This window comes from Corvus brachyrhynchos, unplaced genomic scaffold, assembly GCF_000691975.1.
Source record: "Corvus brachyrhynchos isolate BGI_N302 unplaced genomic scaffold, ASM69197v1 scaffold223, whole genome shotgun sequence".
In the NCBI taxonomy this organism is placed as follows: Eukaryota; Metazoa; Chordata; class Aves; order Passeriformes; family Corvidae; genus Corvus; species Corvus brachyrhynchos.
Genome location: NW_008237174.1, coordinates 3,132,797 through 3,155,387, shown reverse-complemented (window position 1 = coordinate 3,155,387; position 22,591 = coordinate 3,132,797). Strand labels below are relative to the sequence as shown.

The 22,591-nt window shown below is 48.9% G+C and overlaps 3 protein-coding genes across 4 annotated transcripts; all 3 read right to left on the bottom strand.

Annotated features, from left to right (window-relative positions):
- Nucleotides 1-221: 221 nt before the first annotated feature.
- Nucleotides 222-5,085, bottom strand: LOC103612030 (G-protein coupled receptor 35). The gene is made up of 2 exons (XM_008629602.2): nt 3,269-5,085; nt 222-1,893 (listed from the first exon to the last, which is right to left on the bottom strand). Exons 1-2 carry the CDS (start codon nt 3,621-3,623, stop codon nt 932-934), a joined length of 1,317 nt encoding a protein of 438 aa, XP_008627824.2. The 5' UTR covers nt 3,624-5,085; the 3' UTR covers nt 222-931.
- Nucleotides 5,086-6,832: 1,747 nt separating this feature from the next.
- LOC103612029 (G-protein coupled receptor 35) lies at nt 6,833-11,868 on the bottom strand. Of its 2 annotated transcripts, none has more exons than XR_001860164.1 (3): nt 11,343-11,866; nt 7,478-9,726; nt 6,833-6,979 (listed from the first exon to the last, which is right to left on the bottom strand). XR_001860164.1 is itself a non-coding variant. In XM_017728818.1 (3 exons), the coding sequence occupies exon 3, from the start codon at nt 9,712-9,714 to the stop codon at nt 8,779-8,781; it is 936 nt and encodes a 311-aa protein (XP_017584307.1). In that variant the 5' UTR covers nt 9,715-9,726; nt 10,054-10,348; nt 11,343-11,868; the 3' UTR covers nt 7,274-8,778. The 2 variants fall into 2 exon arrangements, 1 of the variants encoding a protein (XP_017584307.1); XM_017728818.1 differs by lacking the exon at nt 6,833-6,979 and adding an exon at nt 10,054-10,348 and having other exon boundaries at nt 7,274-9,726; nt 11,343-11,868.
- A 2,304-nt stretch (nt 11,869-14,172) lies between these two features.
- LOC103612028 (G-protein coupled receptor 35) lies at nt 14,173-20,686 on the bottom strand. The gene is made up of 3 exons (XM_008629600.2): nt 19,767-20,686; nt 18,859-19,058; nt 14,173-15,495 (listed from the first exon to the last, which is right to left on the bottom strand). The coding sequence occupies exon 3, from the start codon at nt 15,456-15,458 to the stop codon at nt 14,526-14,528; it is 933 nt and encodes a 310-aa protein (XP_008627822.1). The 5' UTR covers nt 15,459-15,495; nt 18,859-19,058; nt 19,767-20,686; the 3' UTR covers nt 14,173-14,525.
- Between the last annotated feature and the right edge of the window lie 1,905 nt (nt 20,687-22,591).

Here is a 22,591-nt window from a genome sequence, read left to right as displayed (position 1 = left end):
TAACTGCTTAGGTGTTTGTGGTAAGTGCATCACAGGGTGGGATGCGCGGCTCTGCCATAGAGAATCCCAGTCTCAGTTAGAGCTCACACCCTCTGCCCCTGGCTTGGACAACAGGGAGCCATCCCTCCTGAACAGACAGAAGAGCAGGTCCTCTGACACCCAACCTCCCACCTTTTCCATTTAACTCATTAAGAAACTGACTTCCATGCTAGTGACACAACTTTATTTATGTTGATTTCTTTGGAACAGCTTTGCTGCCACTTTCTTTAGACAGTGCTTTACATTTTAAACTTGAATGAAGTCCTAATACAGAGTCCTTATTCTCACTGCCCTGCACCAACTCTTCTATTTAATTTTAATGCCATTTGACGTAAACATTTTTGATATAAGTTTTTCCCCAGTACAAGCAATTGCAATTTATTCTGACCTTGTATTGTAATGACCATTTTGTAACTGTTACATTGCTGTAAAGTTCTCTAAAGCAAGCTACATATGCCTTTGCTATGGGATTGTGCATTATTAGCAACTAAAAGTCAGTATGTTTGTGACTTATAGAAACACCATCCTTTCTTTTTCTGCATGGTTTCACTCTGATTTTTTTAAAATTTTTGATATTTGAAATAGCCTGTTTCTTTGTGACAACTGCACAAACACTGATCCGAGATGGGGATGAGGGACAAAACCCAATCCTTTACCATTGCCAGGAATTTTTGGCAGGGGAAATCAAACATTTTACACAAATTTGCATAAGGCAGAGAATTGTCAGCAACAATCTCGATCATTAGATTAGGATCTGGAATGCTGTGGTTGTCTGAATCAGAGCTGAATCATGCATCTGAATGTTTCCCATTAGTAGTATGTCCCTTCAACCCTGCTAGTGAGTCCCAGTTGAACACAGCAAATATAAATTGTGTGCTGTATGTGTTTTGCATCAATGTGTTACATGTGGGAGCTGAATTTCAGCTTCTTCGCTGGCTTCAGATTCGGACTTTGCTAGCTTGGAAGATGCTTCCTTAAATTCCTTGTTGACAAAGTAGTAACAAATGGCATCCAGGCAGCAGTTGGTGTTTGCGAGGATGGAGGCGAAGTGAACAAAGTTGCTAATGCTCTGTATTGCCGAGCAGTCGGAGCTGATGGAGTCCATTATGAAGCGGAGGAGATGCCCGAGGTAAAGAGGCAAAAAGCACACAATGAACACAGCCATGTTTGCAGCCATGACGTAGACAGCCTTCCTGGTTAGCTTTTCATTGTGACAGTTTTCATTCCTCTTTCTCATGAGTTCTGCAATGGTTCGTACGGAGCAGTAACTTAAGATGACCAGCGGTATGAAAAACCCCGTAATAATGGTACACAGCGTGATCACCGAGGGCGTCACAGAAGATTTCTCAAAGCAAAAGTCATCTTGGCTTCGGTCCTCTAAGCTTTTAATGAGGGAAGTCTCACAGATGATGATTATCCAAAGAAATCCAGAGGCAAAAGCTGCCTTCAGAGGTGACCTCAGTGCCTTGGATCTCAAAGGATACTTGATTGCAAGATACCTATCAGCAGCTATGAAGGTGATGATACCGATGCTCATAAAGCGGTTCATGAAATAGCCACCTTCCAGAACCAGGCACCATGCATCTACCTTCAGGTGCTGGAACTGGGACAAAGTTTTAAATGGCAAAGTGAAGAGCAGCAAGCAGTCAGCCACAGCCAAGTTGACCATGTATACTCTGGTTTCTGTCCATTTGCTGAGTTTGCAACAGAACACCCACAGCACCAACACATTCAGCACAATGCCCAAAACCAAAACTGGGATGTAAACACACAGCTGGACAAGCGAAAATACTTCGTAGGCTGTGATATTGCAGCTGCTGTGGTTCATTTTGGGCGTATCAAAAGGTACAGTTCCTGCAAAAGCAAATAAAGCCTTTTTCAAGGGAGGTTCTGGACTGAATCAGTGATTAATACTAATTGAGAGAGTTCAGGGCTTTACCAGCCATGAAAACCTGACAATTGAGATGGCTGTGCATGGCTGGGTGTAGGGTACCTGGTGGGAAGAAGAGGAACAGGGACACAAGCTTGATCAGTTGTGAAGGAGAGAAAAACGTGGATTCTCCCTGGGTCCCGTGCGGGGAAGACTACTCCTGGAGGATGGCAGGGAAAAGAGTTTGGGCCCCTATTTTGGCTCAGAATTGGATCAGGCAGCAGCAGATATCCTGCAGCAAGGAGTTATGTGAGCCATTGCAAACATTTAATAATGGAAAGGGGATGCCTAAACCCAGCTCTCATCCCTTCCCTTATAGCAGGGCTCAGTGCAAGCCAGCCGGAGTCCTCACAGCTTAAAATGTTCCAGGAGATGTGTAGCAGAAGGACAGCTGTCCTCTCCTTCAGTCCTGAGATGTCTCTGCATCACTTCTCATTAGTGATACGAGCAATTATTTGTATACCTCTTATTAGTATATCTCTCACTAGTTTCATCTGCCATCGAATCCTGTACTCAGAGGTCTGCAGTGAGAATCGGAGAACCCTCACTGCCTTTCAAGGATTGTCAAAGCCGGTCTTTATCCCAGAAGTATTACATCAAACTGCCACAATTCCAAGACAAAAGAAACTCACTGATGCCATGGCAGGAATGTGATCAGCAGCCATGTGAAAGAAATAAGCTGTGTTTGGTCTAGTGGGTGGTTTCCTCACCTTGGATCTAAGGGCAATATTGCTGTTTGCCCTCCAGCTTTGGAGGAGTTAGTGCAGAAGCACTTTCCAGGTGCAACAGTTCATGGACAGAAAAGACCCAGGATGACATGTCTTTGGGTTTCCCCTGCAAGGGAAGTGTGGCTACATGGGTGAAGGTTCCTGGGTCTCAAAAGCATCCCCAGCGAGCAAACCATTAAGGCAGTGCTGCAGCATTTATGTGCATCTGTGGCTCGTGGTTAGCCTTGAAAATCATGCAGCAGAAGAATCATGCCAGGAGACCTCTGAAGAGGTGAGGGAATGTGGTACAGCAGATAGCTGCAGAAGCTCTGTCCTCTGGACATGAGAAATGCATTACGAGCCCATAAGATATAAGGGAACATCATAACAGGGAGACCTAGCAAAGGCTGAGACAGCCCTTAAGCATCCAAAAACATGTCAGATGTGGTCAGTATCAAAATGATACTTTGAAAATACATTGGCTCCAGCCCTCTCTTTCTCCATCACTGTTCTGGTGTCCCACCATGGCTGGGGAAAGGTGATGCCTTGCAGAATTCAAATAACCTTGTCAGTAAATAGCCAGGAGAATTACCTGTTCTCTTGCTGTCCTTGGAGAGAGCGAGTTCCTCCAGCCCAGGCGTGGAGCGCTGTGCAGGCACGATGAGCAGTGCTCCTTGCACATGACCAGGAAGGTGTCCTGTGATAACCAATTTCTGGTGGCTGTGAGAGCAGCAACAGTGCCTGAGGAAGCACCCGTACCCCTCCTGAACATTTCCCCAGGGTAGAGCTTCCTCTGTCAGCACTGGTGTGGCTTGTACCACCTCCTGTTGACTGAGGAGCCTGCGAAAGTCCTGCAGTGAGGTGAAAGGCTTGTCTGCTGTGCATCCCTGCAACAGTTCCTCCAGTGATGGAATGACTTCAGGTTTTTCCTTTGCTTTACTTTCCATTGCCTGATGTCTCAGTGGGCAATGCCTGTTGACCCTCCTTGCCCAACAGACTGTGCTTGGAGGGGACCCATCACCCTGGAAAGGTCCTGAGGTCTTCTCTCTGCCTTCCAGAGTGCCAGCCCTGTTGGGATTGGAACAGGAGTGGCTTCTGTTGCCACACTGGCTGAGCCCTGGGACAGAACAGCCCTAATAGGCCCCCAGTCCTGCAGCTGTTGGAGAGGTGAGGGCAGTGGTTTGCAGGCAGTTTTGTGATTGTTAACAAGTGTTTCACTCTGAATCACGGTAGTTCTCTTGTCTTCCATAGTTCTTCTCAGCCAACAATTCTGAGAAAACGTGGCACCATGACCCTGTGACCTGCTGGCTTTGTGACTGTTCTGTGTCTGCAGGCACCTGCTGCCCAGGGGCTGCTCTTGGGCTCCCCGTGGCAGCATACTTACCAGAAAAGCTGACAAGTTGATCAATGAGCTTAAAGGTCCTGATATTAGTGCCTTGAATTGCTGTCTTAGGCAAATGTATTTCCCCTTTCCACTTTTCGGGTCATCTTAGACAAGCTTCTGGAGTATTTCTGCACTGTCTGTCTGCACATCACAAGCCAGCCCTTGAGAATAATTCCGTGCCAATGTACAGCCAGTGTAGAGCTTACCTTGCAAACCCCCTTTCTTTGGGGTGGCTTCTTGGTGAATGCTTACAAGTAGTTACTGACATATTAATGTGCCCAGCTCATTGATCCCCAACCAACAACATTCTTATGTCATGGTCCTTGTTGGTACTTTAGTTTTCAAAGTCATCCAGCTTCTGGGTTGTGATAGCTTCATCACTGTATAGAAAACTTTGCATCATCCTCAAGTGTTGTTCACACACTCCTCTTGTCTATGCCCAGGCAATCACTAGTGGTATAAACCATGAGCAGTCAAAATCAAGCTTGGAGGGGCTCAGCTCATAACACCTCTCCAGTGTGATGGTTCCCATCCAGAGCTTGGTGCTGTGGTTGCCAGATGAGGGTCTCATCAGCCCAGTGAGGTCTCAAGAGAGGGACAAGCCATGTCACCAGGCACAAAGCAGCTGGCTGTGAGCAGCAGGTTCATCAGGATGTGTCAAAGCAAACTCAACACCAGCTACCAGTAGGCAAAGCTAGGATGAAGTGCTGTCCGTGGAGAACTTACATGTCTCCTGCTGAGGCTTTTGGGTCTCTGCCTGATTCCTGGCCACCGCTGCATCACGGTCCCCATCATTCTCTCCAGCTCGTCTTCCCATCAGCCACCCTCATCTGCAGCTGCTCACGGTCCCCTCCTTCCATGCAGTCACAGGTTTCATCACCCCTGCCATGGACCAATGATGCTCACTTGGTATTTCCCCTGTCTCTGCAGTTTTCAGCCTGTCTCAATGCCTGTGAGTGCTGTCACCGTGTGGCGCAGTGGAGATGACACTTGTGCTGCATTCTCACTTCCCTGCTGGCAGCTCTTGGGCAGGGTATTCCGGGGCCCAAGAGCACTGCAGAGCACTGGTGCCTGTACAGGCTGCAGCGCTGCCTGCAACAAGCTCCAAAGGACCTTGCGCTGACACCAGAATCCACCCCATTGTGCCTGGAAAAGTGCTTTTCTTAATGAAAGTAGCCAGTGGGGCAAAATATTTCTGTAAGGTAAAGAACCACTGGTACAGCCTGCTGACAGACAGATTGATGGGCTCCTGCCTCCTTTCTCTGCCAGGGAAAATCTCCATGCTCCCTGCATCCCAGAGACTGTGTCCTGTATACCTGCAGCTGCTGGTATATCACAGTGGGGCAGAGCCTCTGGCAAGATGGGAGGGGTACTGGGACCACCTCCACACATGGGAGAGGGACACAGGACTCTGGGCCACCCTGCAGCACCTGGGCTCTGCAGTGCCTCTGCCCCGTGTGTGGTTTGTTTCCCGGTTTTCTCACGGCAAGATGGGATGGCGCAACATCTTGACCAAAAGAGAACTGCGGGGCTCAGAGCAAAACGTCAGTGTTATTTTTAGCATGGATAGCCTGTGAAATGGCAGTGTGAGGCTAAGCACACCAATCTCACACAGTGCCCAGCCCTGCCTGTTGGGGCCGTTTCCCCTTTCCCCTTCCTCAGCACCGCACGGAACTGCCTGTGGCAGAAAACGCTGTCAGGGCTCTCTGTGCTGCAGCCCTCCCCACACTCCTGCAGCAGCAGGGACCAGCTGTGTATCTGTGCACACACACTGGGCAGGGCATGGAAAAGCCCGTGCTTCCCAGCTGCCTGACGCTGCTTCAGTGCTTGTGGCGTTCCCTGGAGGCTGCCGGGCAGTGCTACCACTGGAACAGCTGTGCTGCGCCAAGGAAACAAAGCCAGAGATACCTCCAACACCTGAAAGCAGCACCCAGCCCACAGCTCCCCAGTATGTGTCCTTCAGTCCCCTGGAGCTCAAACCTCTGGTAAGACCTCAGGTTTCAGGCCTGCCCAAATGCCACCAAAGAGCAAAATACTGTCTTATGCCAGCCCCTGCCTTCCATGCATAGGAGGGCCAAAAATGCTATATCCGATGGCTACTCGCTCACATAAAAGCAAGATTCTGAATTACTTTGTAGCCTTTTCCTTGTGTTTTTGTTTGGTTTTTTTTTCTCTCAAGCCTGAAGTGGAAACCATTATTAGCATTTTTTTCTTTTAAGGGACAGGAAAGTTGTATCTTGCAGAAATGTTGGTAAAATGCAGTGATTCAGCCTTGCTGCTTGGGGCAGCTGATGGACTTTGGCAGCTGTGGCTGGTCCCCACTATCATTTCCCAGACTCTTGCGCTAGGAAATGGAGAAGATTTGGGGATAAGCATGTCGCCATCCTCCTGGACTGCTACTGGATGGTGGCCATTAGTTTGTTGTGGCCCAGCATCTGATAACTCATCTGTTCCATTTACTGGGAGCTCTCAGGGAGCTGAGGATTTGTTCAGACTGAAGGAGGATGCCAGAAACCCATCCTAAACTTGACATATAAACCAGATAATAATTTTTGTTCAAGGTAGAACATACATCTTCAGATAATCAGAAAGTTCCTTGCCCATCTTTGGGTTTCACTGTTAAGTACCCTGCTGTAAGGCAGATCTTATATCTTGGAAAAAAGTCTTTTTTCCCAATCTCTAGTATAGGTTTCACATTAGTAGAGGACTTTGATGTATAACGGTAATAAATGAATATTTATTTATAGATATATTACTGTGACGCACCTTTATTTTCACTTGCAAATGTATGGATTTTTTTGTTTTCATACATTCAGTGAAAACAGCAGAAAATATTATGTAACGATGACAGGGATTGAGAAGTCAACTAATTTCCCCTTTACAATGAGAAAAAGGAACACTTACACTAAACCACGAGACCTTTATGTGAGGCCACATGTATAAAAGTGTTCCATTTACTGGGAGCTCTCAGGGAGCTGAGGATTTGTTCAGACTGAAGGAGGATGCCAGAAACCCATCCTAAACTTGACATATAAACCAGATAATAATTTTTGTTCAAGGTAGAACATACATCTTCAGATAATCAGAAAGTTCCTTGCCCATCTTTGGGTTTCACTGTTAAGTACCCTGCTGTAAGGCAGATCTTATATCTTGGAAAAAAGTCTTTTTTCCCAATCTCTAGTATAGGTTTCACATTAGTAGAGGACTTTGATGTATAACGGTAATAAATGAATATTTATTTATAGATATATTACTGTGACACACCTTTATTTTCACTTGCAAATGTATGGATTTTTTTGTTTTCATACATTCAGTGAAAACAGCAGAAAATATTATGTAACGATGACAGGGATTGAGAAGTCAACTAATTTCCCCTTTACAATGAGAAAAAGGAACACTTACACTAAACCACGAGACCTTTATGTGAGGCCACATGTATAAAAGCATTGCTGTTCTGTATTTCAGAGTGGATGACCTATTTGGAGCCCCTTGGAAATTGAACAAGTTCTCCTTGTCAACTGGGAGAAAACATGAGCATTACTGGATCTGCAAAAAAAAGCACATTGTTTGCTTTCTAGATTAACAGTAGGTTAACAGTTTGATATGAATCTTCATCTCTTTTTTCAAAATAATAAAAAATTTCATAGTAATCTTTTTGGAACATGCATTCATTATAAGCAACGAGATGCAAGGTCCCAGAAGGGAATCCCAGATCCAAAAATGTTTTTGAACGCCCTTTGTGCTGTTTCTGAAGTGGAAGTCCTTTTCCTTGCTGAACACCTCTTGCCTGGATAGTAAGTGGTGTCTGTCAAGAAGCCTCTTGCTCTCTGGGGGTAGTTAATTGCAACACATTTGTTGATGGCTACAAGGATGACAAGACTCACACATCTCCCTAAGGAATAGATGGTTGTTAAGATCAGGCACTATTTGTCTCCCATATCTTTTCCTGTCTTTGAAAAGAGAATTTAGAAGGCAGAACAAGGGCTAAACAGTGTGCAATGATTAAATTGGTCACATACACAGGCCACTTGCTCTGTTTGCAGTGAAATACCAGTAATGCCAGAGCATTAAAAAATACACCAGTAAAGAAAATTGGGACATAAATTATCAGCTGAATGACCTAAGTAGTTTCATCTGGTTTTACGGCACAGTGGCTCACTGCAGCTTCCACCGCATTGTCTGCCAAAGAACTGACATAAAGCAGGTGGATGTAATGCTTGGATACGGGATACTTTCTGTGCTGGGAATAGTCCTTTGTGTGTTTATTTGACCAAAGTCTAGTCAGTGGTTTCAGACTGTGATCTGAACAAGTGTCACTACATGGTGACAGACTTGTAGGGGAACTTTATGTCAGTTGTCACCAAGGAAGTTAATTGCCTCTAAGTTTAAATGAGCTGAATATGAGCTTGCAGTCCCAGGAGGAAATTTTTTAGAGGTTTGCAAGTCAGAAGACACTGAAAGTGAAGGACCATGAAGCCAACCAAGACAAGCTGTCACCAGGAGGCGCCTGGAGCTGCGATGCAACGATGCAAGACAGTAGTCAGAGCTGGAGTCAAGTCACTGAGGACAGCAGGACAAAATTCAAGTTAACATCAGACCCTTTGGAGGGTCTGCACATATGCCTATTCCTACAATAATTGCAAATACTGTAGGTGGTTCCTATTTCCTGTGCCTGAAAACTTCATGGCACTTAACACCTGCCGTGCACTACACTTTGTTTATGCCATCACTTGATCCGTGGGTGGCTGTGACTCTTCGCTTTGGTTCATCTTGGACCTCATAAATATACACTTGGGGAACATACAAGAAAACTCTGGAAATTCCTTGGCTGCAAAATAATAGCAAAATGCATCCAAACAGCAGTTACAATTTGCTAAGCATGCAGAGATCTTAACATAGGTTGTAACTCCCGAGAGCAGAGAAGAAGCTCCAGCAACTTGCAATGCAAACCTCAAGAGCAGTGTGATGTAGAGAGGTGAGAAACAGGCAGTGAACACACACAAATTCACAGAAACAATGTGCACAGCCTTCTGGAGTAATTTTGTTTCATGAGGGTTCATGGCCATCTTCTTTTTTAGACATCTGATGACTTGTACTGAGCAAAAAATCACAATCCCTAAAGGAATAAAATACCCACAGATACTGGAGAATAATGAGAAATACATAGGTTGACTAGATTTTCTACGAAAGCAGCAACCTTCCCGGTCACTGTGAAGTTGTGGATACAAATTGGAAACAATTATCAGTGTTATCCAAAGAAAGCCACAGATGGAAGCTGATTTCCGTGGGGATCGAAGAATCTTTGCTTTTAGAGGGAACTTGATTGCAATGTATCGATCAATCGCAATCAGGGTGATGATAAGGATGCTCATAGGCATGTTTGTAAAATAGATGTTTTGTATGGCAAAACACAGCCGGTCTACGGGATGTTTGTACTTGGTAAAATACAGCAGGAAAGGCAGCGTGAAGAGCAGGAAACTGTCTGCGATGATGAGGTTGATCATGTACACCTTGGTCTCGCTCCACCTCTTGAGTTTGCAGCAGAAGACCCAGAAGGCAATTGTGTTCAGTGGGATCCCCAAAGTGAGCACTGGGATGTAGACAACCAACTGAAATAGCACAATGCCACGCTCCACTTCAGTGCAGTTGCTCATGTTGGGCCGTCTCTGCAAGGAGAGAGTGCAGGCATGAGACTGAGCTTGGCGACTGGGCTGGGTCCTGAGGCAGGGCCCCCCTCTCATGGCCCTGCAGCTCCTCGTGTCCCTGCATTGCTTATGTAGGCAGCCTCTGGAGGGGTTCAGTGGCTCATCAGCACCATCAGTCCCTCAGCCATCCAAGTCACACTGTCACTCACTGCCAGCTAAGACAAAAACACAGAGACAGCCCTCTCTTGTAGCTGTTGTAGGGTTAAGCCTGCCTCACCCTCCCTCCAGTCCTGGTAGGAACAGTTTGGGTCACAGCAAGGCAGAATGGTAATTTTTGTGGTCCCTTACCTTCACCTCCACTGTGGTTGTCAGAGCCACTGGCTTTAGGGCAGCCCACACCAGAGCTGGGCAGTGTTCCCCATTTGCCCTCTACAGCGCTTGCTTTGCTGCTGAAGCCACCCCATGGGTTTGCTCTGGGTCTTGCCAGGCCTGAGAACATCCTCAGGGCTTGAGCCCTTCCACCTGTGGGGTAGCTCAGGTGGCTTTGCTCCCAGGGGCAGTGGGAATGCTGCTGCAGGCTGCCCCCGAGCACAAATCCACTCCTCTGCTGGGGAGGAACAGCTCAGCAGGGGTACCACTGGCCCTAGCAGTGAAAGAAGGGAAAGTGAGCACATGTGTCTGATCTCAGCCTTCAAAGGTAGGAAGACAAAATTTTGCCATGTCAGGAAACATGAATCTGAGAACTTAGACTATCTCCTGCTCTTCCGTTAAATATTTCAGGGCATTCGCCACCAGCAAGGAGAATGAATCAGACTGTCTCTGCAGCTCAAAAAGGAAGTGTTTACAATGAGCCAGGCATGGAAAATGCTCAGATTCCTACAATCTGTCACAAATACATTGCCTTATAAGTCAGCAGCTTCTAAACATGTATATGTAATTTGTAGAGAAAATACATGATTGCATGAAGTAAGTGAACTGTTTTTAGTGTCCAAGATTGGGAGACAGATCTGGCAATCCCAGAGGGAAGCACAACACCTGCCCTAACACCAGAACTGGTACAGGAACACTGAACCACAGGTGTACAGTCATTTTTAGGGTGGAATTTATGGAGAAACTAACATACAGCTGGTGCCCTAGTGCTCTTGGGCTTTCAGCCTCATAGGTTTTGGCCACTCTGTGGTTTCAGCCTACCCTGAAGCTGTTCCCCGGCAGCCTGCTGTGGTCACCTTGCAGTGAAAAAGCCACTCTGCCTGCATACCCCTGGCCTGAGGAACAGCTAAGCCCACTGGGCCGGACATCCCAACCCCACTGAGTCCCCCATTTAAGGACAGAGCTGCTGGCACCTCCCAAGGCTGCGTGCTTGGGGCCAGGTGTCCCCACACTTGAGGAGACAGCATGGTAAGAAGCACTAATGGGAAACCGCAGCAAGGGGCAAGGACCCCCCTGAATGGAATGTAGCTGCAGAACAGTGAGGCAGAACAGCTGTGAAAGCAGGAGGAAACCAAGGCACCCGCTGCTGACTGACCCACCCTTATGTTGGCTAGCAGGAGCCTTGGCAGGAGGTGAGAAAGCACACCCTGAAGGGCCGAGCTGAGCACACTGCCACGTACCGGTGTGGGGCAATTAAAAGCCTTTACCTGCTCCCTGTGAGGCCGACAGGTGGGTTGGGTCCTCAGAAAGGCTGCAGGGTACACGCAGTGTCTCGGCAGGGAAGGAGATCCGTGGCGGCCGCAGGTGTCGGTGCGGGGCACAGCTGTCCCGGGGCCGGCTGCCACAGCCCGGCAGCGCTGCAACCCAGCAATGAACTCGTGCGCTCTACAAGCGCTTCATTTATCATCTGCATTTCTGGCAGATTCAGAGTCTCTGGTGCCCTCTGTTGTCCCGCTTCCAGCAGCTCAATGCTTCACCGCCAGTTTTTCCAGCCAGAGTGCACTCCCCCTCCTCGCCTCACACAAGCCGGCAATTAAAACTTAATATTTTCAGTCGTGGGAAAACAATTTCTGAAATAAAACCCATAATGGTTGCAAATTGCCCTTCTGGCAGCAGAAGGTTCCCCAGGGAGCCCGGCAGGCTGTGCAGCCTCTGGTGCGGTTGCAGAGGGTGCCCCGGGCGGGGACAGTGACCTTTCCGAGGGGGCAATCGGTGCTTGTGCACCCCGTGACAGTGAGCCCAGAGATCCAGCTTGCTGCTCTTCGGTGTCTTTACAAGCAAGGTGACAGATATTTTGGGCTGGCTCCCCCTCTGCACAGCAGCCAGGAGCGTAACACTGCTCATCAGCATAGCTGGGAAGCCAGGGCTGGTAATGACCGTCACTGCCCACCGGGCATGGGCAAGACACACTAGTGTGGCAGTGAGGTGCTGGGACCTTTAGGAACATGGTTAGGAGCATGCCCCAGTGGTATTTCACAGACATTTTGATGGTTTCGTGCTGTCCACTGGCAGCAGCAGTTGCAGTCCCATCTCTGTGAGCCAGCTGACAGGAGCCAAGCTGACTCCCTCAGGATTTGTCCCATTAGTTCTTGTCTTTGGAGCTGTTGTGGTTTGACACTGGCCAAATGCCAGGCACCCACGACAGCTGCTCACTCGCCCTCCCCTGCCACAGCTGGGCAGAGGAGAGGAAAATTTAACAAAAGGTTCCTGAGCCTGAGATAAGGACCAGGAGAAAACACTCCAAGGGCAAAACAGGCTCATCTTACAGATACAAAGTGAGTTTATTACTAACCAAATCAGAGGAGGATAATAAGAAGTAAAATAAGCCCTTAAAAACACCTTTTCTTCCCCCAACCCCTCCCTTCTTCCCACCAACAGTGCAGGGGAGAGGGCATGGGTGTTTTGGTCAGTTTGTCACCCGAGGTTTTCTTCCAGTGCTCAGGGAGAGGAGTCCTTCCCTGTGAGCCCGTGGGGTCGCTTCCACGGCAGACAGTTCTCCCTGAACTTCTCCAGCGTGGCTCCAATCTCAGGAGCAGCAGTCCTCCCAAAACTGCTGTGGTGTGGGTCACTCTTCCACGGGGTGCAGTGCTCCAAGGCCAGGCTGCTCCAGCCTGGGAGCAGGGTCCCCTCTCTCCACCGGGTCTCCCACTGGATCACAGCCTCCTCCAGGCATCCACCCCCTCCAGCACGGGCACCTCCCCCAGGGGCTGTGGGTGGATCTCTGCATCCCTGAAGATCTCCATGTGCTGCAGGTGGATCTCTGTATCCCCCCTGGATCCCCATGGGCTGCGGGTGGATCTCTGCATCCCTGAGGATCTCCATGGGCTGCAGGGGCACAGCTGCTCCACCATGGTCTCACCAGAGCCTGCAGAGGAATCTCAGCTCCGGCACCTGGAGCATCTTCTCCCCCTCCTTCCCCGCTGACCTTGGTGTCTCCCTGTTGTTTCCCTCACATGCTCTCACCTCCTCCTCTTCTCTGGCTAGAAAAACACTGTGTCCCACTTTGCTTTGATTTTCCTCTTAGATATGCTATCACAGAGGTGCTACCATCACCTCTCATTTGCCCAGCCTTGGCCAGCAGCATGTCCATCTTCAGAGCCATCAGGAATTGGCTCTGCCGGACATGGTGGAAGCTTCTAGCAGCCTCTCACAGAAGCCACCTCTGTGGCCCCCTGCTACCAAAAACCAGGCCCTGCAAAACCAACACAGGAGCTCATGGTCTCAGAGATGACAACAGCAGATTGAGTACTAGCTGTGGGCTCACAGAGTACTAGCTGAGGGCAGAGGTAGGTCACAGGGGAAAATGTGTTTGTGGGCAGGAAGGACTCTCCCACACTGTCTGGTGGCATGCTCTCAGAATTGCTGGGGCAGAGCTCAGTGCCATTTTTGAGATTTTTCAGTATTCAGAAAGAAAAAAAGCCCAGTTCTAGGGAGTATTTATCCACTTCCACTCTCCTCTGACTTTTTTAGGTTGCTGGCTCATGGAAAAATACACTTCCCTAAAGGAAATGATAGGGGTGTCAGTATGGGCAGGCTTTGGAAACCCAGCCCCAGCTGGGTTCAGCTGGGGGATGATATTCTGAGCCTGGGCTGTGGTGAACCTGGGGGCTGGCCTGATGCCACAACACAAAACCAGGGAAGAGCAGTGCAAGGGTGGCAAATGCCGAGGCAGCAGTAAAAGAGCCTTCCTGTGGGTGGGAGGGACAGGGACGGCTGCCCTGAGGAGGTGTCTCTGTGCCAGGGCTCAGCAGTGCAGCTGGAGGGGAGCTGGCAGGAGGACCCAGCTCTGAAATCTGGACTTTGTGCCTTTATGGCATTGGACAAGTGTTGCTTTCATCCCAAAAGTGTTCCTTCACACCTATCTGACCTGTTGAGTTGAAGGGCAAGGAGGTCAGGACAGCATAGGCTGTTTTGTAGGGACGTGTACTTAGTACTATGCCAGAACCACCTGAACACCCACCCAACCCAGCCTGCCAAAGGAATAGGATAAATATAAACCAAAGTATTTTAATAATGCAAACAGCCTGAAATACTTAATGAGGTAAAATATGGCATATGCATTTTTACATGTTGGCGAGAAGGATCAATAGATTTTAGCTGCAGAATGAACTAAAACAAGAGGCTCACCTGTCTTCCTGTAAGAGTAACAAGTAGGTGCTGGAGGGTGGAATGGAGGCATGTTAACAGCTAGTGATCACTTTTACACATCTCTGTGACCTATTTGTTTAACAGAAACATAGAGTAGAAATTGTAGTTAGTAACGCTAAACCTAACAAAGAGCTTGCTAGAGAAACAGAGCAATAGTTATCCCAGCAGCCCTGAAGCTGAAGTATTTCCTCTTGCAGATGTGGGGAGGTGTGGGTTAGGGGGATTTTGTTCCCCTTTTTCCTTTAGCAAGTCTGTATCTGCAAGGGGTGGGTTGCATCTGTTTTTTGAGTGCTGGGTTTGGGCAGTAGAAAGGCTTCATGGAACTCCCTGGTGACAAAGTAGTAGCAGACACTATCGAGGCAGCAGTTGGACGTGGCAACGCACCTCATCACGGAGGAGAAGTTGTTCACGACACGGAGCAGGAAACAGGTAGCTCCAACGCTCTCCATGATGAACCTGGCAAGTACCCCAAGGTAGGCTGGCAGGAAACATATTAGAAATACAATCAGATTTGCATAAATAATGTGTACGGCTTTCTGGATTGATTTCTCCTCCGGTGAATTCTTGTTCAGATGTTTCTTGAGGTTCCTGATGACTTCTGTGGAGCAAAAGGTCAAGATTGCTAATGGGAGAGTAAAAACGAAGAAAATGGCCAGGAGGCTGAGAGCAGCAGGCATGGGGGTGTGGGTCTGGAAGCAGAGAGCTGTGTGTCTCTGCCAGAGCTGGACGGTGGCACTGATTATCACCAAGACCCACAGAAGCCCACAGAGGAGGGCAGCCTTTGATGGGGACCTGAAGGTCCTGGCTTTCAAGGGGTGCTTTATGGCAATGTATCGATCAATGGAGATAAATGAAATGATGTAGATGCTCACTAACATGTTGATAAAATACATCGTCTCTACAAACCGGCAGAGCTCCCCTCGGGCTGACTTACTCCAGAGCAGATAAATCATGGAAGGCAAGGTGCAGATGACAGAGAAATCTGCAATGACTAAATTGATTACATACACCCTGGTTTCTGTCCACTTCTTCATCTTGCAGAAAAACACCCAGAAGGCAAGGATATTAAATAGTGCTCCAAAAAAGAAAATGAGGCTATAAAGAGCAAATTCAGTGAGGCGAACATGGTGATGCAGTTCTAGATTTGTGGTGCTGCAGTTGTTGGACACGTTCATTGTCCTGAGTTACAGATGTTGTAAGATGTTCTGAGACCTGAAATGGGAAAAGACATGGTAAGACCTCTTAGTAGCTGTAAGAAAAGCACATATAAGTACATATGTCCTTTGTTAAAAATGTGAATTTGAGCTTTACAGAGCTGTCTTTCTCAGTCAGCCTGTGCCATCCTTTGGCATCCTTTGTCAAGCTCTGTTCATGTTCACTCAGTTTATGAGTATCTCAGGGTACACTTCCAATAGGACATGGCAGACAGTCTTTATTAAACAGGGAAATCTTGAAGTGTGTGAGGGCAGGAGGCAACATGGCACTTAAAAGAGCCCCCATAGGTAGTGTGCACATCCTGTGACAATGGGAACACTAATTCCTTAAGCCAGGCTGTGCAGATGAAGTAAAATTACCCTTAGCTTGGTGTTAAGCTTGGCAGGGATTGCACCAACCAAAACTAAAGCCCAGCACAACCTATGAGCAAAAGCTCTTCTGTCAGTTCTGCTGGCTTTGGATTCAGATTGGGGGTGAAGGGCTGGGAGTGCACAGCAGATGTTAATTGATAGGCATCCTCATGCTCTGGCTCTAATTGAAGGTTTCTGAGCCTTTGGACCACCTTGTGAACCTGAAGCTCCTTCTCCAAGCTGAGGAAAACAGCTGAATCTGTGTTCCTGCTTTCCCAAAAGCATGCTAGGAATCGTGAGGGAGAGTGAGGTATGCTGCTCTCCACCTCACCAAGAGGGGAATGGGAGATGGAAGGATTAACTTGATTTTAAGCCCATTTGTTCCAGGAGAGAGTATGAGTCTGCAGATGCAAAGCAGAAAGACACATGTAAAAGAGGGAACACCACTGCAGAACAAGGAGCTCGCTGTTAAGGGTTGTGTTGGATGGCTCCTGCTTCAGGCAGGCATCCAGCCACCCTCAGAAATCCATGGTATAGGTAGTAGCTATTGAGCCTCTGTCACACTGGCTGCAAGATGTTTTGCAAGAGTATTAGTTGTGTGAAGAGTGTGAGCTCATGGGCTGATAAAAATCATCTTTTGTCAGACCCCATCCTGTGCAAAGTGGCTTCATGTGACATGCCCATGGAACAATTCTCTGAACTGGTGATTCTGAGTATCTGTCACTGGATTTCTGCTTGCATCTAGACACACTTCGGAAAAAAAAAACCAACCTTTCAATGTAAAATAAGTTTTTTACCACTCTAACAGGAGAGTGAAGTGGGAAGGGACACCATGTCTGCCTGGTTAAGCAGTTACTTGCCTCCACCAGCAATGCAGACCTTGTGGCCAGTTGGTGAGGGCACTGCCTGCAAATCAGAATTCAGTTCTGAAGTGACTGAAAAATACACAAATAACTCACTTGGTGGGGGGATATGTAAGTGGCTTGGGCAATAGCAGACACTAAGGTGACTGCTGCACAGATCTCTCTCCCAGTTCTTGTATGCTGAGGTCTGGGTTTCCCAGCAGAGGCTTGCTGCTCACTGCCTGTACCCTGGGAGGAAGGCGACACTCTTCCCCTGTGGAAAACCTCTCTGAACTATGGTAAGTAGCAGCAGGGAACTGCCACTGGTGATGGTCACGAACTGCACGAGGCAGAAATCTGACAGCTGCACTGGTGCCCAGGTTTCTTTCCGCTGCTCTGGGATGCAATGCCAGCAGCAATGCTGGTCTGCAATGCCAGCAGCAGCCTCTGCAGAGGAACAACACAGGCAAACCACACTGCTGGGCTCTGCAGCATGAGAGGGCTCTGGCCAGTGCTGCCTTTGGAGCTGCAGACCTGGCAACCTGGCCCAATGCAGCTCCCAGCAGCAGGGCTCACAAGTGCTCCAGGCCACAAGGCAGTCCAGAGGCTGGGAGAAGGATGGAGGAAACAAGCAGAGGGTTTAAAGCAGGCCAAAAGCACTGATAGGGGATATTCAACAACAAAAAATCTTTAAAGAGATGCAGCTTGACAAGCTAGCATATCCTGTGGCTGCTGGAAATGCTTAACTGGGGTAGATGAAATGCCTGCAGCATCAGAGGGGCTAGGCAGCAACTTACAGCTGTGACAAAAGGATGGAGACAGCTGTGAAACTTGCTGCTGGAAGACCAGGAATAGACTGGGGCTCAACGGACAAGGTCACCAGTACTGTGCAGGGTGTCCTGCTTTCCCCACCATAGGCTGGGGAGATCTGGTCAGCAGCTGTCCCCCAGCATAGAAGCTGGTGACCATGTGGGGAGGAAGGCCAGGGCTGGTTTCCTCCAGCAGCTCAAGAAGCAGGAGGCTTCTGCCAGTCCCCAAACAGAGAGGCTGGAGGAAGAGATGGAAGGCAGAGGCTGAAGGTGCAGTGGATGTTGCAGCAGCACTGTGGTGGTTGCATCCCGTGCTTTTCCAGTGGGAAAGCAGCTGTGCTGAAGAGAGAGTCTTACACATAAAATCCTCTTCTTTCCTTCTGGGGGGAGCTCAAAACTGAGCAGGCACCAAGGGCTGAAGGGTGAATATGGTGGGTGAAATGGCTAAGGACAGCATGGGAGCCATGGTGGGCGAGGGAAGGAACCTGGAACTGAGCAGAGGGAGAGCAAGAAGGAAAATGGGGGTGAAGTTGGGTACAGCACAACACCTTCTGCATCAACTGCCCTCAGACCTGCCACCTCCATGGCAACAGCCCTGATTGTCACCAACATTCCTATAAATGGAATGGGCAGCTCTCAGCAAATATTTAATGAAGATGCAGCACAGGTATGAGAATAGACCTGGACAGGGCAGTACTTCCCAGAGGTGTTAATGTACCCACAGCACTGCTGGCAGGCCCTGGGCAGGTGCATGGCCAGAAAGAATGAGCAGGCAAACTGCCCCCGTGGCAGAGGAGACCCAGGGGAGGGCCCTGCCATGGTACTGAAGTGAGGAGCTTTTCCTCTCTGTTTCCAAATAGCATAAAGAAATCTGCAGACTGCCTGCCCCAACTTTGCTGCTGTTGTTCACGCCTCTCTCAAAGGCAGGGATCTAAGGCACAGCACTTTTTTCTCTTCTTTTTTGAAACTTGTGTTCTTTCAGGCTTATCTATCACTGCTTCCCTTGAAAACTTTAATGTGGTCACCTTAACCATGATCTGCTTTGATAGATGCTGGAAGGGGATCTCTTAGGCAAAAAAAAATCTCTTAGAATCACTAATTTCCCGTGTTGGGATGAATTAACTTCCAGTTCTCAGCTGTTGTGATATTCCAGATAAAGTACCCAGTGAATACCTTGGCTTAAGAACAGAAACTGAAAGGGTCAGAGATCACAACCCACCCCATGGACTCCTGCATCGCAGGGACCTCACTGCCCTGCAGAAATCACACTCAAAGCCTCCTCTGCCTCCCCCCAAGCACAGCAGGACCCTGATTAGCAGTTCACAGCCAGCAAGAGAGGAGGGAACAAAGTGATCTTACCTGCAGATTTAATGTGACAAAGTCAGCAGCAGGTGCCACCCAAGGCAGGGCACGCAGGGTCTGTGCAGCCACACAGCCTGGGCAAGATGAGCGGGGCCGGTCGGTGGGGCTGGAGGACGGGCACAGGCTGCCTGTGCAAGGCAGGTGCCTGGCACCAACAACTCCCTGGTACTTGAGGGTTTCCATAGCACCTCCTCCTCCTGCGTAAGAGCAGATTTCACATCAGTTAGGCTTTGAATGCCAATCTCCTGGCCAAATCAACGGTGGCAATACTTTATGTGAGCTCTAGCGCCTCACCACTTGGCACTTTCTAAAAGGATGTGTTCTACGGCTAACTGTGATGCTCAGCAACGGGGGATTTGAAATGCTGTGCTGAAGTCTAAGCTAAGTAAAGCCAGGAAGGTGCAATATCTGGTCTGGATCGCCCCATGCAGCTAGAGGTATTCCTGAGTGTTGAGTTGTGCTTGCACAGCTCTGGGCATGGAAGTGGGCACATGGAGCAGCTTGGCAAGTCGTGTAGGCTCTCTCTAGGCTGCAGAAAGCCTCCCCAACCCTCCTCAAGTGCTGCACTCAAATGGTCCCTTGGGTTGAGTTTGGTGCCTGGGGCATGGATGGAGCAGGAGAGGGTCATGCTGGGGCCAGCATTAGGACTCTGGCCTGGACTCCTCTTTGAGCACAGGTACAGCCAAACCATCGGAGAGCTTCAGCTGGCAACTAAACCAAGGCCTTGGCATCTCACACGGGTGGCAAAGAGCTTCTCTTGTTAAAGTCTGCATTGGCAGAAGTGGAGGGGGCAGACAGAGCTGTAAGCCCCAGAGGGCTCAGTGATGGGCTGTTTAATTGGTGTCAGTAATCAGCGTGCTCTAAAGCTAGTGGGGACTGCCTCGCTGCACACTCAGCCTCCGTACCTGGGCAGCTGTTGCACTGCTTTGTTGCAGTGATGCACATGGTGGTTGGCTGCTCTTCAATTAGCACGATGGGTGCTCTCCTGGCTATGGGAGCTGTGAGAGAAGAGAAGCTGGCTCGAGCTCAGGCTCTCAGGCACTGGTGTGGTGAGTGAAGGATGGCAGGATGCCAGCATGGCCTGCGTGTCCCTGGCTCAGGAGGCACCAGGTGGCACCAAGCAAAGGAAGCACTGCAGCACAGCTGTCAAACGAGGCTGTGCAGGGGAGAGGACCAGGAACAGGATCCTGGAGATAAGACCCACTCGCTCTGCTCCACCACAAGGCTTATGCAGCTTGCAGCCATCCTGTACCCACAGAGATGTGCGTGCTGATCACAGCCCTCAGGAGGCAAACAGGCATCCAAAGTCCTGGGTGTGCCTGTCACGGGAGGAAAAATCAGTGTGTAAGGCAGGAGCCACGTCAAATATCTCTGAACCACATGCTGATAAGACCCTCAGATAGCATCTGGCATTTGTAAGGTGCTGTGGAGGAAGAGGGCAGTGACATGAAATGCTGCAGTGGCTCTTCGGGTCACAGTGTCAAAGAGGGACAGGAGAGTCACTGCAGGTGTTCAGGGGCAGGAAAGACCTGTGTGAAGAGAGCCACAAAGCAAAGGTGGTCAGAGCTGTTTGCCTGTGATAGCTGCAGCTGCATTTGCCAGAGAGGCTGTGAGTTATTTTTGAGTTAGAGCCCACGGTGATGGCCTTGTTCACGATCACTGAGGCTTGAAGGAACCTCTTGAGGTTTCCACCAACCCTTTGCTCAGAGCCATTGTCTGAGGCCATGTCCAGTTTGTTTTTGAATAGTTTGAAGGATATCTCCACACATTCCCTGGGCAACCTGTTCTAGTGCTTGATCATTCTGAGACTGAACTTTTTTTATCTCTAAACAGACTTACCTGTATTTCAGTTTGTGCCTTTTGCCTCTTGCCCTCTCAGCAGTGTCAGGGAGAAGGCAGGAGGCAAAAGGCACAAGCTGAAATATAGGAAAGTCTGTTTAAACATAAAAAAAAGTTTACTCTCTGCCATTAGGTGTTTATACACATGGATCAGATCCTTGAGAGACTTCTCTTCTCCAGGCTGAATAGTCTCAGCTCTTTCAGTTTCTCCTTATACAGGAGATATTCCAGTCCCTTACTCATCTTTGTGGCTCTTCCCTAGACCTGCCCCAATAAGTCCATGTCTTTCTTGTACTGGGGGCCAGCACTGGACCCAGTGAAAGTGATAGACTGAGATAGTCTCACCAGGGCTGGGCAGAGAGGCAGAGTACACCTCCCTTGAGCTGCTGGTGGTGCTCATTCTCAAGCAGCCCCAGATGCCTCTGCTTCCATGGCACACTGCTGGCTCACAATCAGTTTCATTTCCTCCTGGAGCCCAGGTTCTTCTCTGCCAAGCTGCTTTTGCAGCTGGTCAGCCCCAGGCTGTACAGATGTATGGAGTCATTCCTCCTCAGCTGCAGGAATCGTAGGGACTGACTGTCTTGCAGTTCTCTGGATGCTCTTTCCTGCCTTTCCTGAAGGGTGGGTGACATTTGAGGAAGACAGCAGTGCCGAAGGGAAGAGCACACCATGAGTGTCAGCTCACATGCAGACCTGGCTGTAAAAGGTGAGGAGATGAGCAGCAGTGGAAAATTGCTTTGTGCTACCATGATCTGCAGGGGCTGCAGTTGGTGGTGGGGACTAAAAAGTGCCAGTGCCAGAAGGAGATGGAACTCAACCTGTGGAGGAGAGAGGAGGGAAGGAGCAGTGCTCCATGGCAGGGAGGGGGAGGGGCAGGTTAGAACAGCTGATTTGGAGGTGGTGACCTAGGAAAGAGCCCTAAAGAGGGGTGTGAACCAGGAGATTGAGGTGGCTGGAGGAGAAGACCATGGATGTGGGACAGGGATGGATACAGGCTGGCCGTACTGTCCAGACTGATGAGCTCCACCACTGGAAGGGGCCAGGGGACACAAAGACATGGCAGTAGAGGACCTCTCTGGGATGGTGGCAGTCAAGCAGCACTGGGGGAAGGTCAGTCTGTGACAGTGGCACCAGCCTGCAGCAGTGTGTAGCCTGGACAGAAGGATTCATTCCCCCATGGAAGACAGGAGCAGGCTGCTCGTGCTGGGTCTTCCTGAGCACCTGGCATTTTTCACCTGTCTTCTACCAAATCTCAGTGCTGGAAGATGCTAAACTGATCCAGATTATATCTGTTTGTGTTTTGCTAAAATACGGTACACTAAGTAGGACTAAACAAAGTGGGTTTGGTTGTGGTGTGAAACAGGGGCAACGCCTTCGTGGGATGCTGCAAACCTTTACAAGCCAGCCTGGGCAACCTTTGAAGGTACCACCTTTTCCATGACAGCAAGGCAAAAGCACTCTTAAACTTGGTTTGGGTTTTTATTCCCCTTCCCCTCCCTCAATCATGAACATCTCCTTCCTACATAATCAGTTTGAAAGGTCACTTTGTTATGCAATCCTCTGGGTTTGGAAGGACTTCGCCTTCATTAATATTCCAGATTCAAAGCTTAATTTATTTACAGTTTACGTTCATATGTCCAAGAAGGAGGAAAACAGAGATGGGCTAAGGATGGCAGTGTTTGTAGAGCCAGCCATGCTTTATTCAGGGTGGGCTACAGCAGTACCCCACTCATACAATGCTGTACAAATACATCCCACAGGTGCCCCTGCTTGGAGTGAATTTTATGTATGACCAGCACATACTGGACCAAATCCTTGGCGCTCTTCAGGCTGCCCTCCAGCCTATCCAGCCTCGTTACATTGATGCTATAGACTCACATCACTGATTTCC

Coding starts and splice junctions, on each gene's coding strand:
- LOC103612029 (XM_017728818.1), bottom strand. CDS start 9,714: ATGAGCAACTGCACTGAAGTGGAGCGTGGCATTGTGCTATTTCAGTTG.
- LOC103612030 (XM_008629602.2), bottom strand. CDS start 3,623: ATGGAAAGTAAAGCAAAGGAAAAACCTGAAGTCATTCCATCACTGGAG. Junction 1,894..3,268: donor CAAGGACAGCAAGAGAACAG/GTAATTCTCCTG, acceptor TTGCTTTTGCAG/GAACTGTACCTTTTGATACG.
- LOC103612028 (XM_008629600.2), bottom strand. CDS start 15,458: ATGAACGTGTCCAACAACTGCAGCACCACAAATCTAGAACTGCATCAC.